The sequence below is a fragment of the Dromiciops gliroides genome, chromosome 2 (genome assembly GCF_019393635.1).
Source record: "Dromiciops gliroides isolate mDroGli1 chromosome 2, mDroGli1.pri, whole genome shotgun sequence".
Lineage (NCBI taxonomy): Eukaryota > Metazoa > Chordata > Mammalia > Microbiotheria > Microbiotheriidae > Dromiciops > Dromiciops gliroides.
Window position 1 is genome coordinate 235,831,930 of NC_057862.1, and position 18,569 is coordinate 235,850,498.

Here is an 18,569-nt window from a genome sequence, read left to right on the forward strand (position 1 = left end):
TGCCTGTGGGGATTATTTCAGCCCTTTTACTATAGGAAGATACTGGATCCTTTAGTGATAATGGGGAGTGAGGGGCAAATGAGGACATAGACCAGAAGAATACAAGATGGGTTTGGTAGCTATAAGTAGGTATTGCCCTGGTTTTGCTCATGTTTGGAAATTTCTGCCAGTCTGGAGATCTGCCTAACTGCTATCAGGGAGAAGAATGTCCCATTCTGACTAACCTACTACACTCACCCTTTGCAGAAACTCTGTCCTTTCTTTCTTTTTGTTCCGGCATCGAGCTGCTGCTACTTTGTTCTTCTCCCGGCGCCTTTTCCTCCGCTCCTCTTCCTCATCTAGCTGTTAAGAGCAAACATAAGAGTTGAGAAAATGCACTTCTATCCCTCTCCTGCAGAAGTGGAGGACTATTGGTGTCCTATATGACATATACTGTCAGACAAAATTGATGCACTCACACGCGTGAGCACACACACAAAATTCACTTAAAATCAGGAGGAAAACAATTAGCTAGGGGAATAAAAATCTTTGCAGCAAATTTCTCTGATAAAGGTCCCATAGCTAAGATATAAAAGGAACTAGCTCAAATTTATAAAAAGAACCATCCTTCAACGAATAAGTGGTCAAAGGTTATAAACAGTTTTCAAAGGAAGAAATCCCAGAACCAAAAAAACCAAGACGCATGTGAAAAAAATGCTCCAAATGACCAATAAGAGAAACGCAAATGAAAACAACTCCGAGGCTTCACTTCACACCCATTATATTGGCAAGATGATAATAAAGTAAAATGACAAATTCTGGAGAGTCTTCAGGAAAATAGGCACATGATGAATTGTTGGTGGGTAGAGCTATGAAGTGGTCCAATCATTCTGGAAAACAATTTGGAACAAAGCCAATAAACCGTGCATATACCTTTTCACTCAGAAATAGAACTACTAAAGCTATGCACCAAAGATATCAAAGAAAGAAAAAAAAGGATTCATATATGCAAAAATATTTATGGCAAATTTTTCACATGGCAAGGAACTGGAAATAAACAGGATAACCATCAATTGGAGAAGGGCCAAATAAATTATGACATAAGGATATATTAGAATATTATAATAATAGCTAGAATTTATACAGTGCTCTAAGGTTAACAAGTGCTTTCTGTATGTTATTTCATTTGATCCTCTGTAAGGGAGGTGCCATTATTATTATCCCTGTTTTATGGACAAGGAAACTGAGGCTGAGAAAGGCTAAGTGAGTTGCCCAGAATTACACAGCTAAGATGTGTCCCAGGCCAAATTTAAACTTACTGTCTTTCTAATTCCCAGTCTAACACTCTGTCTACAATAATACATTATTGTTCTGTAAGAAATGATGCAAGGGACAGTTTCAAAGAAACCTGTGAAGAAGACTTGTATGAACTGATGAAGAGTGAAGTGAGTAGAATCAGGAAGATAATTTGCATGACAAGTACATTGTAAAGGAAAACGACTCTAAAACAAGTAAGAACTCTGCTCAATGCAGTGATCAACAATGATTCCAGAGAACTGATGATGAAGATGGGACTCATCTCCTGCCTGACAGGTGATGGAATTACACCTCCATTTGGGACATAGCCAATGGGGGAATCTGTCTTGTTTGACTATTTGTTGCAAGGGTTTATTTTTTCTTTTCAATTTTGAAGAGAAACTTGAGGAAGAGGGAGCTAGAGATTAGGGTTGTCCACAAAGAAAGAAAATGAAAAAAAAAGAAAAAGAAAAAGAATTACATTGAAACATTTAAAAAAAAAACACAGAAGAGAACAGAAGGAAGGCTAGAAGGAACGGCCAGCAAGCAGGACAGCTTTGAAAGTTACATAGGGCTCATCACAGGATTATAAATGTAGAGTTAGAAGGGACTTTATAGGCCTTGTCGAATGTATTATATACTTAAAAAGAAAAGCAAGCTGTAAATAATGGAGATGTACAATTTAATGTTCAATTTTCTTTTTCTCTTCTATGTGTATAGAAATTCTCATTTTATTTATTTTTTGTTAAGGTCAGAAATTTGATGCATTTCTTGGACTGGATGAACAGTTTTTTTCCTTTTTTTTTTTTTTTTTTTTGGTGAGGCAATTGGGGTTAAGTGACTTGCCCAGGGTCACACAGCTAGTAAGTGTTAAGTGTCTGAGCCCGGATTTGACCTCAGGTCCTCCTGAATCCAGGGTCAGTGCTCTATCCACTGCGCCACCTAGCTGCCCCCCTCTTTCTTTTTAAATCTTTGTTTGAAGGTATACCTTGCAAGGTAAGGGAGGGGGAACAGGAAACTTTTGGAAAGGAAGATGGTATAAAAACAAAGAAATCAATAAAAATAAAAATTTTGGAAAAGCACAGCTAGAAAAGCAAGGCGGTCCACTGGGTCCTAACATGACAACTGCCTCCCCAAGATGTGCCAGCAGACATCTCTAACAAATCAATGTATGAGATATAACCTAGGCTGCCAGATAAAATGACTCTGGGCCTGAGAAGAAGGCAAGCCCCCCGCCACCTCCCATGCCAAGTCTAAGTCTCCAAAAAAGCCAGTGGGCAACTTTCCCAAGCATTGAAGGCTCATCTCATGAGGCTGATGGGGCAGTAGCTATGGCTCGGGTAGTACCATTTGTCTGTAAAAAGGGTGGCAACCCAACAGGGGATGAAGCCAAGTTTTCTGCTGTCATCCTAACCCAACCCAAGCCCTCAGGACAGATTTTCCAGGTCACTGATTTTCAGATACTTCCTAAAGAAAGGCTCCTTTTGGCATAGGCTCAAATTTCACAACTCCTCTTTAAATTTTCCTCTCCCATCATGCCTCCTGTAAGCGCTGCCTTAACTTGACCACGTTTCCAGAATCTCATTTTTCATCTTCTCTGGTGTACACAAGCACCTGTCAGATCCTGCTCCTTTTCCTTCCGAATGGTCTCTTCAGTCCCCTTTCCTTCTCCCACTCTGTCTCCACCATTCTTCATTCTTTTCCCTAACTCTTTCCTTTATATTGGTACCCATTTCTCCTGAAGTCCTATGTTAGAGGATCCCTTCAGGCTCCCGAAACCACATTTTAGGAAATAGATTTGTTCAAAAAAGCTTCAATGGCTTCCTATTGCCTGTAGGGTAAAATAAAAATTCCTCTGTTTGACATTTAAAGCCTTTTATTAATCTGGCTCCGATCTACTTTTCCAGGCTCATCGTACATTGCTCCTTCATATTTTATGCTTCAGCCAAATTGGTCTACTTGTTCTCCATACACCAAATTCCATCACCACACCCTCAACAATGGCCATTCCCCAAGTCAGGAATGCTCTCCATCCTTACCTTCACCTCTGTTTCCTTCAAAATTCAGCTCAAGCACCTCTTACATGCCACCTTTCCTAATCTCTCCTGGGTGTTAGAGCCTTCCTCCCTCCCCGATTAAAGTGTATGTATTATGTATTTACTTATAAAAGGTAAGCTTCCTGATGGGAGGAATTGTTTCTTTTCTTTTCTTTTTTCTTTTTTTGCGGGATAATGGGGGTTAAGTGACTTGCCCAGGGTCACACAGCTAGTAAGTGTCTGAAACCGGATTTGAACTCAGGTCTTCCTGAATTCAGGGCCAGTGCTTTATCCACTGCACCACCTAGCTGCCCCCAATTGTTTCATTTTTATCTTCATATCCACTTAGCACAGTCCCTGGCACATGGTAGATGTTCATTAAATTAACATAGAGCTCCAGCTTTAGGGTGATCAGCCTTGTTCCTCATCACCAAAGAATTTTTTTTTTTGTGGGGCAATGAGGGTTAAGTGACTTGCCCAGGGTCACACAGCTAGTAAGTGTCAAGTGTCTGAGGCCGAATTTGAACTCAGGTCTTCCTGAATTCAGGGCCGGTGCTTTATCCACTGCGCCACCTAGGTGCCCCCTTTTTAATCTTTTCATGAAGATGAGGTTCCATAGTTGAGAATTAAGGAATTCACTATGCATGCCAGTGCCATAGTGGATAGAATGCCAGGCCTGGACTCAGTAAGACTCATCTTCCTGAATTCAAACCTGGCTTCAGGCACTTACTAGTTGTGTGACCCTGGGCAAGTCCCTTAACCCAGTTTGCCTCAGTTTCCTCCTCTGTAAAATAAGCTGGAGACGAAAATGGCAAACCACTCCAGTATCTATGCCAAGAAACCCCCCAAATGGGGTCACAAAGAATCAGACACCACTGATAATGACTCAACAACAAAAAAAAAAGGGAAAAGAGACAGCCACTATCAAGATCCTCTTTAAACTCTCTCAACCTACTGATCTTAATTTGAACTTGGTATGATACCTAAAAGTGACCAGTTGGCTGCCAGCAACAATTATAGCTAGAGAATACAGCATGCCTTGCTAGTCTTGGGACACTGTAGGGTCAAAGGCTGCTTGAGAAGTTGCCAACTCCCCACAGGCTTTGCAGCTCTCTCACCTCTGGAGCCGGGAATGTGACTCCTGCAGCCCCAGGCCTGGATTTAGCAAGTGCCCAGTTGAGCAGGATTCCAGCCAGGGAAATGAATGGCTCTAGTCACCCAGAAACACAAGCATCCTCTTAGAGGCCCAGGGCTGAGGACCCAGGCTCAACTACCAGCAGGTCTCAAATCCAATGGATTCTTCCTCTTTCACTGTATACCTCCTCGCTGTATACTATATACCTACTGCATACCTCCTGCAGAACCTGGAGGATCCTGTCCTACTTTCTTTCTTTCTTTTTTTTTTTTTGGTAAAGCAATTGGGGTTAGGTGACTTGCCCAGGGTCACACAGCTAGTAAGTGTTAAGTGTCTGAGGCCAGATTTGAACTCAGGTCCTCCTGACTCCAGGGCCGGTGCTCTATCCACTGCGCCACCTAGCTGCCCTCCTGTCCTACTTTCACTCCACATCAGGAGGCTGACTAGAGAGAAAGGCAACTTGTCATCACCCCTGAGCACAGGTGACAGTAAGCCTTCAGTCTCCCAATAAATTAACTCTCAAGTTGCAATATCCAAGCTGTCTCCTAAACCAGGAGAGGGGGAGTGGATGGTAAATAGGAGCCATGATGAAATCTTCACTACTTGACCTCAGCCAGGGCAAGACTGAGGTAACACTGATAGGGAGAGGAAAGGGAAGGAACTAGAGGAAGTAGCTGCTGGCAGTGCAATCCCACTCATGGTCAAGGAGGTTTGCCCACAAACTGCCAAGATGGTGTGCAACCAGAATATACTTGCTGCTGGATGAATAAAACCCTGAATATTGCTCCCAACCCACAACACCCCACCCCCCCTTCCAGGGACTATAGTGATCAGTCATGTTTCCCCATCTCCCATCTTTGTTATTTACAAAAGCTAATCCTCTCTACTAGGATATAGAACCTATGAGGGTCGCATCTTGACCCAAAGTCATGATGAAATAGTAGCTATCTCACTTTTCATTGAACTTCAGACTCTCTAAGGCAAATCTCTAAGAATTTAAGTTGCAGAAGTGTTGCAGATCTGTTGGTAGAGGTCATTTCCTCACCCTGGAATTCTCAATACCAATGAAATCACAGGTCCAGACTCATATATCATCATCATCATCATCTTCTTCTTCTTCTTCTGGTATTTAAAGGTTATACAATTCTTTTCCCACCATTTCTCAGGAATTGACCTCTTCCCCCTCACCACTCTCTACTTCAGTCAGGTAGTCTCACCTATCTCTTGTTGTTGTTTTTTGTTTTTGTTTTTTTGGTGGGGCAATGAGGGTTAAGTGACTTGCCCAGGGTCACACAGCTAGTGTCAAGTGTCTGAGGCCAGATTTAAACTCAGGTCCTCCTGAATCTAGAGCCGGTGTTTTATCCACTGCTCTGCCTAGCAGGCCCTAGTCTTACCTATTCTCAGATCAGCTAAGCTTGGGAATGGGTTCCTTGCCTTCACAAGCATCATGGGAAAACTCCTGAGCAGCAGTAAGGTGTTAGTGAATGCCTTTTTTGGACACTGATGATGTTTGTTCCTGTTGATCATATTTCCTGCTTGGTCCTTGGTCTTTTATTTCCTGGTCTCCTTGCCTAGGTCCCTCATCCTTAAGGCTTGTCTGTCCACCAAGACTCTGGTCCTACCATTTCCTGGCTTTGTCCTTTGGTACCAGTATATGACTCCACTCCTTACTGCCACTGGCCCCAGAGAAACAGCTTCCAGGCTCATTCTGAAAGACAGTGAGGTACACAGTGGGAAGAGCACTGCAGGCTGAATCAGGACATAGGTTCAACACCTTGCTCTATTCCTGTCTAACCCTGAGGAAGTCCTGTCTTTCCCTCTGAATCTCAGTTTTCCCAACTGTAAAATGAAGCGGTCAGACTAAGATTTAATTCAATTTAGCAAACATTTACTAATCATCTAACAAGTTCCAGTGTTACAAACACAAAACGAAATAGTCTGTACCTTCAACCAGCTTCCATTCTACTGGGGAAGGAGCGAGAATAGATGATCTCTTAAGGTTCATCTCAGTGCTAAATATGGTGAAATTGGTGTCAGACTCAATTAACTCCCATATCCACCCCGTATTTGCCCCTCCTTCCCTCAATTTGGTTTTCTTGGTCCCATCTCCCCATTTAATGCTCAAATTATTACCCTTCAGTCTAAGATTAACACCAGCAAAGTTCTCAAACTCTCAGCCAATTTCCCCCCATACACACCCCATGTAGCATGTCCCAATGTCTCACAATAGTTATGATTAGATAGAGCCTAAATCACACTTAGAGCTATCTCAGTTGTTTTGTCCTCATAAGAAATGGAAACTAAGGGGTAGTGTACCTTCACCAATCATCATATCCTTGAAGAATAAGTAAGCCTTCCTCTCTCCTCCATACTAACTAACCCTAGTTCCATATATATATACATATATGCATGTGTATATATACACATATATACATATATATGTATGTATATAAATTTAACATTTTATTTCCCCCCTCCCACTCCCGCAGTTATACCTAGTTCCTTTTAACTTTTCATTGTATGGTCTGTTCCCAAGTCTTTTTTTTTTTTTTTGGTGGGGCAATGAGGGTTAAGTGACTTGGCCAGGGCCACTCCCCCTGATTATGAGCTGATAGTAATTAGTCATCCAGATTTAATCAGGATGTTTGTGTGTGTATATATACATACATATATATACACACACACACATAAATAAATATATAAATATATTTAAATTATATATATAAATACAAATAAATTTTTAAATATATAAATACTATTTTTTTCAATTACATGTAAAAGACAATTTTCAACATTCATGTTTTGAAAGATTTTGAGCTACAAAATTTTCTCCCTTCTTCCCCTCCCTTCCCTCCTCCCCAAGACAGCAAGCAATCTTTAATCAGCTTCTTTTGGGGGGTAGGGAGGGCAATGAGGGTTAAGTGACTTGCCCAGGGTCACACAGCTAGTAAGTATCAAGTGCCTGAGGCCAAATTTGAACTCAGGTCCTCCTGAATCCCGGGCTGGAGCTTTATCCACTGCGCCACCTAGCTGCCCCCTAATCACCTAATAAGGGGTATCTACTAAGGTAGCATAGTGATGGTAGTTGGTATGAAACATGCACCCTTCAAATTCTCTGCTGCAGTTTCCCACCAGAACATACAAAGTACAGAGCTTAGCAACATATGACAAAAGGGCAACTCAGCTTCTGGGTGGTAAAAGCCCTTGTGAAGTCCCCCTTAGGGATCATTTCGGGATATCCTTCTGAGATAGTTGACTGCTGGACTTGTTACAGAATTCAGAAGCCACTTTCCCTCAATGTGTCTATTTTGTCCTTAACTCTCCATACAGTCACAGAGGGGTACTCTTCCAGGACAAGGATGCTAATAGTAAATCCCCCAGTCCTCCATGCTCTTAATTTCACAAAGTCCTCTTCTAACCAAGAGGGGAGGGGAAAGAGACTGAGACCTAGGTCAAGGACATGGCTCTTCTCTTCTCCCCTCCCCTCCCTCTACAAGAGAGTCCTTCCAAGGGGCTTGGCTGGAAACTCTCAACCATTAAGCTACCAGACATTCAAATCCTGGAATTTCAAACTGGATTGCTATTTTACTGAGGGCCAACAGGGCATGATCAACTTTTCTCAGGAAATACTAATAAGTTTTTGGTGCAAGACACTGCCTTTTATCCAATGGCTTTCAAAGTCTTCTCAGTTGATTAATTGATGCACTTAACCTAAAGCCTCTAACTGATCGATTACATTCCATAGAGGTGTCTAGGCCTCATTCACAACTAGCTCATAGATTGACTGATTGATTTTATCACCTAACCTTTATCAAGGCAGTAGCTCTTAAGTAGGGTGGAATAAAAGAATGACACAAGCAAAGTTACACACACACACACACACATTCTTATATATATAATAACAACAACATTGAAGAAAAAAATTTTGAAAGACCTAGGAACTATGTCAAAAGCAACAACCAACCTCTGTCATCAGAGGACCTGTGATAAAACATATCACTTTCTTCTTGACAGGGAGATGATGGGCTTAAGTTGTGGAACAGATATACATTTTTGGACATGACCGTTGCATGAATTTGTCTTGCTTGACTATGCTTACTGGACACAAGGCAGTTTTTCCTACTACTTGGGGTGGGGGGGAGCTTTGACAGTGGTGAGAAAAAAGGAAAAAGAAAAGAGTGTTATTGAAATTGAAAGAACAGACAAACAGGGAAGTCTTGAAAATAATGAGCTGAATACTATATATATATATATATATGTACATATGTATATATATGTGTGTGTATACATATATGTATATGTATACACATATACATATATATTTTTAAAGCAAACTGTATGGAACAAAGAGTCATGGTTTCATATAAAATTCTCATTTTGTCTTTTACTTTGTACATGGAAACACTCTATTTTGGCATTTAATTTCAGGATTGAAAATTTTTTTAACTAAAAAAATCCCATATCCATCACATACTTGACAGTTTCCTAAAACCTAAGCCTTAAAAATGAGCTGTTGTACTTATCACGCTTACAATTCTTCTTATACCTCTAGCACAAAGAGAAACAGAGCATTTAAAAAAGGAAGGAAAAGGGGAGGAGAAGGGAGAGGAAAAAGAGAAGGCCACTTGAAACTTAGTACCTTTGGGATGTGCTACAATAAGAGTGACTCTGAGGTAAGGTTGGTACACAGGAACCAATCAGTTTCGTGGTCAGTCAATAAACATTTATTAAGCACCTGTTTTGTGGCAGAAAATGTGCTAAATGTTGGGAATGGAGAAGAGTGGAGGGGAGAGGAGAGGGGAGATAATCCCAGCCCTCAGTGAGTTTACAGGAGGAAGACAGAGCACAAAAGAAGGCTTGGGTGGGGAGAATAGGAGAAGGTAGCTTGGATGATTGAGTCTAGAAGAGTGAAGGAGGGAGGAAATGAAGTGTGGCCAGCCTAGTGCCCTTCATAAAGAGAGGTTCTGCAGGAGCTCTCCAGCTCTTCCCTCTCCAGTCAGAAGGAGGAGCCCCCAGGGGCAGGAGGACTGAGAAGGTGTGAGTTCCAAGGTTGAAGCAATCTTGCAGCATGATGAATGATGAGGTTCCTTGGGCCATGATGGATGATGTCAAGAGAAAAGCAGCCCAGGGAAAAGATGGCTTTCCTAAATCTTTACTCTCCAGGGCCCACAACCCCAAATTCCAAAGAAAACACCCGATTTTCAAGATTTTTCCTTATCAGATCAGATTTGCCCCTGGGTTATATTCCCCATCTTTCAGTAAGTCCTGGGTGTCCAATACAAGGCAGAGAGCATCCTCAGAGAAGAACACAATCATAGAATCTCAGGCCTGGGGGGAGGGAGGGGCATTTGACCAGCTCATAAGTGAATGAGAATCCCTCTAAAAACATCCCTGACAAGTAGCCATCCAGCCGCCACTTGAAGGCTGAACCAGGATAGAGGACTTTGCCACTACCAGGGTGTCAGAACCTTCACCACACACAGAAGAAATGCTTTGACGATGTACATAGAAAGTTCTTAGTTCAAAAAACCAGGGTCCAAATGCTGGAAATGACACAAGAGAGGCCAGAGAGGGAGGACTGTGGCAAGCAAAAATAGTGGTGGGCAACCCATTTGAAATACATCACTGCCTCGAATAGGGGAGTGGGACAGAGGGACAAAGAGCATAACTCTTTCAGGCAGGAAGGTCAGTCCAGCTTAATCCCCGGCCTTTGTGTCTTTAGCAGCTACACAGGCTGCATTTCAGCCATATCCAGGGATCTGAAAAATATAAGCAGCAGCATAAAGCTAAGCTGCAGCAGTGTCTTCAAGCATGAAGGACGAGGAGAGGGGAGATGGATGATGAGGTCAGAGAGAGAGAGAGAGGATGAGAGAGAGAGGGAGAGGATGAGAGGGAGGGAGAGAGAAGAAGGGAGAAAGGGAGAGAAAGAGGATGAGTGGGAGGGAGGGAGAGAGTGAGGGAGAGAGAGAAGGAGAGGATGAGAGAGAGAGAGAGAGGATGAGAGAGAGAGGGGGAGAGGATGAGAGAGAGAGGATGAGAGGGAAGGAGGGAAGGGGGAAGGGAGAAAGGGAGAGAGAGAGGATGAGTGGGAGGGAGGGAGAGAAAGGGGGGGGGAGGGAGAGAGAGAGAGAGAGAGAGAGAGAGAGAGAGAGAGAGCATGAGAGGGAGGGAGAGAGGGATAGGGAGAGAGAGGGAATTAAGGAAGAAAGGGGAGAGAATGAGAATACACAAACCCAGAGGACCCCCCAACAAGCAAAACAATAAAATACTAAATACAGCAATAAAGGAAGTAACATCTAGAAATAAGACAAATCGAAGGAGACTTCCCCTACAGTAGTGATTCCCAGGGTGGGGCCAGTAGAATCTGAGATGTTACAGGTGACAGCCCACATCTGTCCCACTTCACATCTCTATAGACCCAGAATCTCCCTTAACCCCCACAAAAAGGATTTTATGAGTAGGGCCATCGTTGAGAAGGAATGGTAGGGGACCCGTTAGAGCTATTGAGCTTCCATGCGAGAACTCCAGTTTGTAGATTTCAAACCCATGTTGACTCTGGGGTTTTAAAAAATTGCCAAGCAGCGAACTCACCCTAAAATTTCACCCTAGACCCTTGGTGAATGAAAGGAGCCATGTTTCAACAGCACAGACTCAGAGCACCCTGGAAAGTAAATACCTAAATACCAAACATACCAGACATTCCCCCAAATAAACACAGAGAGGAGCTGGGGGTGGGGTGATGGGGGTAGGGTGGCTGTCCCCTGCATATAAGACGAATAAAAACAGATCAGTCCAAAGGAGGTCGGGGGAGGCCTCTATCTCAGCTGAGGGGGCCTCCAAGCATTACAGCATCATGATTCTTCTAACCACGGAAGGGAAGAATGAAGAACTCCCCTAGGAATGCACATTCCACATTCACGCTGACCCCATCCTTCCCTAAGGGCCCCTGGCCCTTCTTGCCTCAATCATCTTCTCTCTGGTATTCAGCTCTGTGCTACAGAAGAAAACAAGGCATTCTCCCCCACTGCTCCCCACCCCCAAACCGCCTCAACTCAGCAATGATGGGTCAGATCTGGCCTCTCCAACACAAGATGAACTTCTTCCTGTGAATAAGCATGTGTATCGATAATAGTCTGAGGATTTTTTTTAACCTTCCAAATACTTAGGATTTATAGCTCTGGGTTAAGTTATCGGGTGGTGGGTGTTATTTGTTTTAAAAGGAGATGGAATGGGGAAGAGAGAATGAGGAGAGTATGAACCTAGTTTTCCAGCTTAGCTTTTTTCCATCAGGAGAAATCGGTGTGATGGAAAAATCAGTCAATAAGCACTTATTAGATGCCTGGCACTGGGCTAGGCACTGGGCATCCAAAGAGAGGCAGTCCCTGTTCTCAAGGAGCCCAAAGTCCAATGGGGAGATGCAATATGCAAACAACTCTGTACCAACGAGATCCATTCAGATTAATTGGAGATCATCTCAGAGGGAAGGCACTAAGATTCTGGACTGGGAAGAACATTCAATTAGGAAACAGCTGACTTAGAGGGAAGTGCCCTCTAAGGCCCTTTCCAGACGCTATTACTCTGGAGGAGGGGGTATACCAGAAAGAACAATTCTTCCCTTTTTAAGAACTAGCTGTACTGTGGTGATTGCATCATTTGGGCCTTCATGTACCATCTCACACACACACACACACACACACACACACACACACACACTCACTCCTGACTCCACCCACACTTGCTCAGTACAGCTACAGAACAATTTGTCAGAGGAAAAGGTCTCTGTGTTATGAACAAGGGCACTTCAGAAGGTAATCGCTCTACTTGCCAAGATGATTTACTTGACTTTCAGTAGCCATGGTCTCAGACTGGATGAACACAGATAAGATTTTCCCACGAAAACCTAGTCTTTGTGGAGCACTATGGGTAAAAGTTTTAGCTAAATCAGAATCATGGAACCTTGGGCCCTTAGAGAGAGTATCTAGTAGGGTAAGGAATTCTTTTTTTTTTTTTTTGAGGCAATTGGGGTTAAGTGACTTGCCCAGGGTCACACAGCTAGTAAGTGTGTAAAGTGTCTGAGGCCAGATCCAAACTCAGGTCCTCTTGAATCCAGTGCCGGTGAATCCACTGCGCCACCTAGCTGCCCCAGGGTAAGGAATTCTTAGCCTGGGGCCCATGGACCCCCAGTGGAGTCCACAGAGAGAATTCTGGGGAATCTGTGAATTTTCTAAAATACTTTGATCATAAAGATTTAAGCCTTTGGGATAAGAATACGCTATTTGGTAAAAATTATTGGAAAAGCTAGAAAGCAGTCTGGTAGAAATTAGGCATATAGCAATATTTTACATATTTACCAAGATAAGGTCAAAATGGATACATATAGGGACATATCATAAGAAAATTAGAAGAATATGGAACATATCATCTATCAGACTTATGGATAGGAGAACAATTTATGAATAATCAAGAGAGCAGTGTGAGATGTAAAATGAATAATTTTGATTATATTTAATTAAAAAGGCTTTGTACAAATATAACAAATATAGACAAGATTAGCAAGAAGACAGAAAATTGGGAGCAATTTTGTATAGACAGTTTCTCAGATAAAGGCCTGCTATCTCAATTATATAAAGATTGTATAATAATTGATAAATGGTCAAAAGATATGAACAGGCAATTTTTTTATAAATCAAAACTATGAATAGTCAAATGAAAAAATGCTCTGAATCACTATTGATTAGAGAAATGCAAATTAAAACAACATCTTACACCTATCAGATTGGCTAAAATGATAGAAAGGGAAAGTGACAAATGTTGGAAGAGATGTTGAAAAATTAGGGCACTAATCCACTATTGGTAGAACTGTGAACTGATCCCACCATTTTGGAGAGCAGTAGGGAATTATGCCCAAAGAGTTATATATATATTCGACCCAGCGCTACAACTATGAAGTCTGTTTCCCAAAGTGACAAGCATAAAAGGAAAAAAAAAAACCTTGCATGTTCTAAAATATTTATAGCAGCTCTCTTTGTGGTGGCAAAGAACCAGAAATTGAAGGGATGCCCATGGATTGGGAAAGAGCTGAACAAGTTGTGGTATATGATTATGATGGAATACCACCGAGCAGGTTGATTTTAGATAAACATGGAAAGACTTGTATGAAAGAATGAAGAGTAAAATGAGCAGAACCAAGAGAACATTGTATAGAGTGACAGTGATATTGTTCTAAGAACAATTTTGAATGACTAGATCATTTTAAGTATTATAAATACGAAAATCAACTGCAAAGTATGATGCTATCCACCTCGAGAGAAAGAACTAACAAATATGTATAGTATGGTTTTACATATAGAAAAATATTTGTCTAATGGTAGCCTTCTCTAGGGTGGGGTGGGGAGGAAGAGAGAAAATAAGTGCTTAGCAGAGAACAAAAGAAAACTTAGAAGGAAGCACAGAGAAGCAGGGTAGCTTTGAAAATGATGTGTAGGATTTATTACATTGGGGTTTTTTGTTTGTTTGATGTTTTTGGTGAGGCAGTTGGGGTTAAGTGACTTGCCCAGGGTCACACAGCCAGTAAGTGTCAAGTGTCTGGGGCTGCATTTGAACTCAGGTCCTCCTGACTCCAGGGCTGGTGCTCTATCCACTGCACCACCTAGCTGCCCCCTTTTACATTGTTTTTCAAAAAAAGTAAATTGTGAAATTCATGGTTTTATATTGAATCCTCTTTTTAAGTTATGCTGTGTACATGGAAATGTTCCCTTTTTTTGGTCTTTTTGTATTTAAGCTAAAATGAATACAAATTTAAAAAAATAAAAATACTTTGATCACCATATTTCAGTATAAGATTAATATATCTGGTTTCCTCTGTACTTCTGCACATTTTGCATTGTGCATTTTCAAACATCATTCTGAGAAGCTATTGGCTTCACCTAAGTGCCTAAGGGATCTGTGACACACACAAGTTGAAGGAACCCTGGGCTAGAGCGACATCTCATTTTACAGATGAGGAAAATGAGGCTTAGGAAGGTAATGTGACTCATCCGTAAGATGGGGAGTAGACTGGATGATGAGGACTAGATGTCTAAGGTCCCTTCCAGTTCTTATGTCCATGATCCCATCAAAGGTTATAGAATCTTTTTTTTTTTTTTTTTAGTGAGGCAATTGGGGTTAAGTGACTTGCCCAGGGTCACACAGCTAGTAAGTGTTAAGTGTCTGAGGCCGGATTTGAACTCAGGTCCTCCTGACTCCAGGGCCGATGCTCTATCCACTGCGCCACCTAGCTGCCCCAAAGGTTATAGAATTTTCAAGTCACAGAGCTAGAAGAAAGCTCAGAGGCTGCCTTTTCCAACCTATTCTAGCAGCATGAATACCCTTTACAAATTCCCAACATGTCATCATCTCCATTCTGCAGAAACATATCAGGCGATGAGAAAGTCTCATAATGAGTGAGGGACAGGGCTGATCCCAGAGCTGATGCTCGGGTTGAGGGGACATGCTGAAATAACCACCCCTCTGACAACAAACCTTGACAACCTGTGTGACTGCTACATCTCCTAGGGTGGAAGGTAAAAGGGAGTCCAAATCCTGGGTTAACAGACCCAGCTGTGCTGATTTCAATCTCTTCCCGTCCTAGTGGACAAATTGAAGTATTCCTCTGAGTCTGTCCCTTCAAGCTGCTGGTGTCAGTGCCAAAAATCCCCGTCCTGGGTTAAAAGAGCTCAAAGAGAAAAAGGCCTCTGATGTCGTGAGTGACTGGTCCAAGGACAGTAGGTTACAGCCATTCTCTCAAAACACTGTGAGGAACAGCCTGCATCTGGTGCTAAGAAAAGACTATTGTGTTTAGAAGAAAAGCCTGGGGGAAAGCAGTACATTTGGGTGACACCCAATGAAAATCATCCTACTCATGAAAACAACTAACATTGTTATAATAAAATGAGATGGAGACACTGACATAGGGAATCTGACATTGGCAGAAAACAACTTTTAGGGGGAAAACCAAAATACTAAGATCTATCCATCTATCTATCTAGATATAGAAATAGATATAGATATTTCTTTATTGCAGCAATGTATAATGGCACAAGATAGCTTTTCTTAACACTCTCACGTGGCACAGCAGGTTTGGACTTTGTTTCCCTCAAATGTAATCAGGCCTCTTGCATATCCCAAAGCCAGAATCAAGGCAGCAAAGGATCAGTGAAGGGGAACAAGGTGGAATGCATCCAGACACAAAGCAGTGAAGGAAAGCATCATTATTCTTTCACACTCAATTCCTGAAAAGTGTGCTTGCAATTTACCCACCAACATGCCTAAAACTCATCATTGAATGTAAGGGGTGCTATTATCCGAAGTGGAACTACTGTGGGGCCATCAGGAATTTGCCCTAGGACATGAAATTTAGAGGGGAGAAAGTTAATAAGTGTACCCTCCTTCAGCAGAGAGGGAACTATGATCTCAGACACTAAAAGAGCAATTTCCGAGGGACAGCACAAACAGAACAGTTTGTTCACTCCCCTCCCTTTTTCCTTCCATCTTATTTTTTAAATTCCTCAACCCACCCTATACCATCAGCTCCCCAGGGCTTCTTCCTCTCCCTCCCTCCTTTCCCCAAGGACCTCCCTAAGCAAGCAGCAACAGCTCCCACAGTAAAGCTAAGTAATAATCCCATTGCTACCTTTCCTCCTGCAATTTAGGTAGGAGGGAATATTAAAGAAATCTCTGATGTAGTAAAAAGAGCAGGGACCCCACCAAATCCTGCATGTTGGACTAGCTCAGAGATCTCATCCAAATCTCAGAGCCTATCTCCTAAGCCACTATAAGCAATTAGTTCTCTTTCCCCCTCAACTGAATTTGCCTTTTTTTTTTTAAAGTATTTTCTAATCACTGATTACAAATTAAGGGAAGATAATTCTGTGCTACTTGCTCCTGCTGGTTCAGTTTGCTCCAGAAGCAGTTGCCCCAGGCATTGATATTGCTTATTATGTCTCGGGACATTACTGGACTTAACATTCCTCCTGATATGTGTTGTCCTCATTGAAAAACAAAAAACAAAAAACAAGAGAAAGGCGAACCTTCTGCAAGAGTATTCAGTTCATAATAGGGCAGCAAGGTGGTGCGGTGGATAGAGGGCTGGGCTCAGAGTCAGCAATACCTAAGTAAAAATAGGGCCTTAGACACTTGCTAGCTGTGTGACCCTGAGCAAGTCACTTAACACCGATTGCCTCAGTTTCATCACTATAACATGAACTGGAGGAGGAAACAGCAAACCATTTCAGTACCTCTGCCAAGAAAACCCAAATGAGCACATGAAGAGTCAGATACGACTGAAACGACTGAACAAAAACATTCCAGGGGAAAATGCTCCTTCAGTATCTGAAAGTAAGACTAGAGTGCTATTCCTTCTGCCCTCAGATGTCAAAGTGAAATGGTGTTTTGCAAACTGCTCTATTAAACCTTCTGAAAATGACTTAAAACCAGAAATTGACATTTCATCCAGAAGGCAGATGATAAAGTCCCTGGCTTACTTACTCTCTTCCAAAGCAAGCTCGGTTTTTAGACTATGCTCAGCACAGATTCATGCCAATTATTTTCTGGCACAAGGCATCTCTACAATATGACTACAAGACCAAGAAAGGTACAACCCCCAGGTCCAGAGTTCTGAATTCTGATGATATAAATTCTTAGAAGTGACAACACTAAATTCTTTCATCGCCAAGAGCATGGAGATCAAGGAAAGAAGAAAGGCAATTTCAAGATGAGTGATTGGTATAATGAAATTGATGTAATTAAATTTCAGAAAGAGTGATTGATGTTAAAGGAATGGTTTAGCAATGTTGGGGCATGTGGCTCATCGGGAATTAAATCACTAAAATCTTGCGCATAGAGAGTGTCTGCTCATTTATTTATTTATTTAGTTAGTTATTTTTTTGAGCTTTCTTATGGGTAACAACCTTTTTGGAACAAAGGCCCAGTTGTGGTATCCTTGAGTCAAAGTTGTTGTTTGATCAGGTTTGATTTTCCATGACCCCCTTTTGGCGGGTTTTCTTTTCTTTTCTTTTCTTTTTTTTTATTTTTGGTAGGGCAATGAGGGTTAAGTGACTGGCCCAGGGTCACACAGCTAGTAAGTGTTGAGTGTCTGAGGACGTATTTTAACTCAGGTCCTCCTGAATCCAGGGCCAGTGCTTTATCCACTGCACCACCTAGCTGCCCCTGGGGGGTTGTCTTGACAAAGTTACCAGAGTGGTTTGCCATTTCTTCCTCTACCTCATTTGACAGACGAGGAAGTCAGCTCATCTGACTTCAGGATGAAGTGACTTGCCCAGGGTCACACAGTTGATAAGTGTCCAAGGCCAAATTTGAACAAGAAGATGACTTTTCCAAGCCCAGTCCTCTATCACTGTGCCACCTAGCTGACCTGAGTCAAAGCTACCCATCTTTTAAAGTCCAATTTCCTTCAGGAAGCCTATCCCAATCTCCCATTCCCAACCCCCACCCCAATCAGTAATGATCTCTTTCCCTTTCAGAACTTATTAAGCACTTTACACTCACTGTGTACTATACTCTTTGTGTTTGTTACACCTTCCTATCCCCCACCAAATATATTGTAAGCTCCCTGAAGGCAGTGACCTCATCTTATTTAAACTTTATTATCTCTCCTAGTGCCCAGCACAGTGATTTACAAACAGTAGGGGCTTATAAGATGTCTGTTGAGCGCATAAATGAATGAAATCTAAAAATGATAATGATCAGTATATTTCAATATTCATTTATTAGGTATCTGTTGAGAACCTAGTGATATGAGGTCCATGATCAATGCTTTGTACAGGGCAGAAAGGAGAGACAATGGGGAGTGATCCACCCAGGAAAGATTTTTGCCACCACCTCCCCGCCCCAATCACCTTGTGTCTATTTTGTATATTTCTATGCATGTATATTTTGTCTCCCCTGGCTAGACTGTAAGCTCTGTGAGGACAGAGAGCAGTTATTTCACTTTTGTCTTTGTATCCTACTGCTTAGCACAGTGCCTAACACAAGAGCAGATGTTTAAGAAATGGATGTTTATGGATCAAAAGATGAAACAGACTGGTCCCAGGCCCCTCCAGAAGCTTACAGCCTCTTTGGAAAGA

General features: G+C 42.0%; 1 protein-coding gene across 5 annotated transcripts in view; it reads right to left on the bottom strand.

The window, feature by feature from the left end:
• JDP2 (Jun dimerization protein 2) overlaps positions 1–18,569 on the bottom strand; it is a 78,088-nt gene that overhangs the window by 19,120 nt on the left and 40,399 nt on the right. For all 5 annotated transcript variants that reach the window (XM_043987839.1, XM_043987841.1, XM_043987840.1 and 2 more), the window contains one exon: positions 238–342. In XM_043987839.1, the coding sequence (XP_043843774.1) occupies positions 238–342 (105 nt within the window). The remainder of the gene's footprint in view (positions 1–237; positions 343–18,569) is intronic.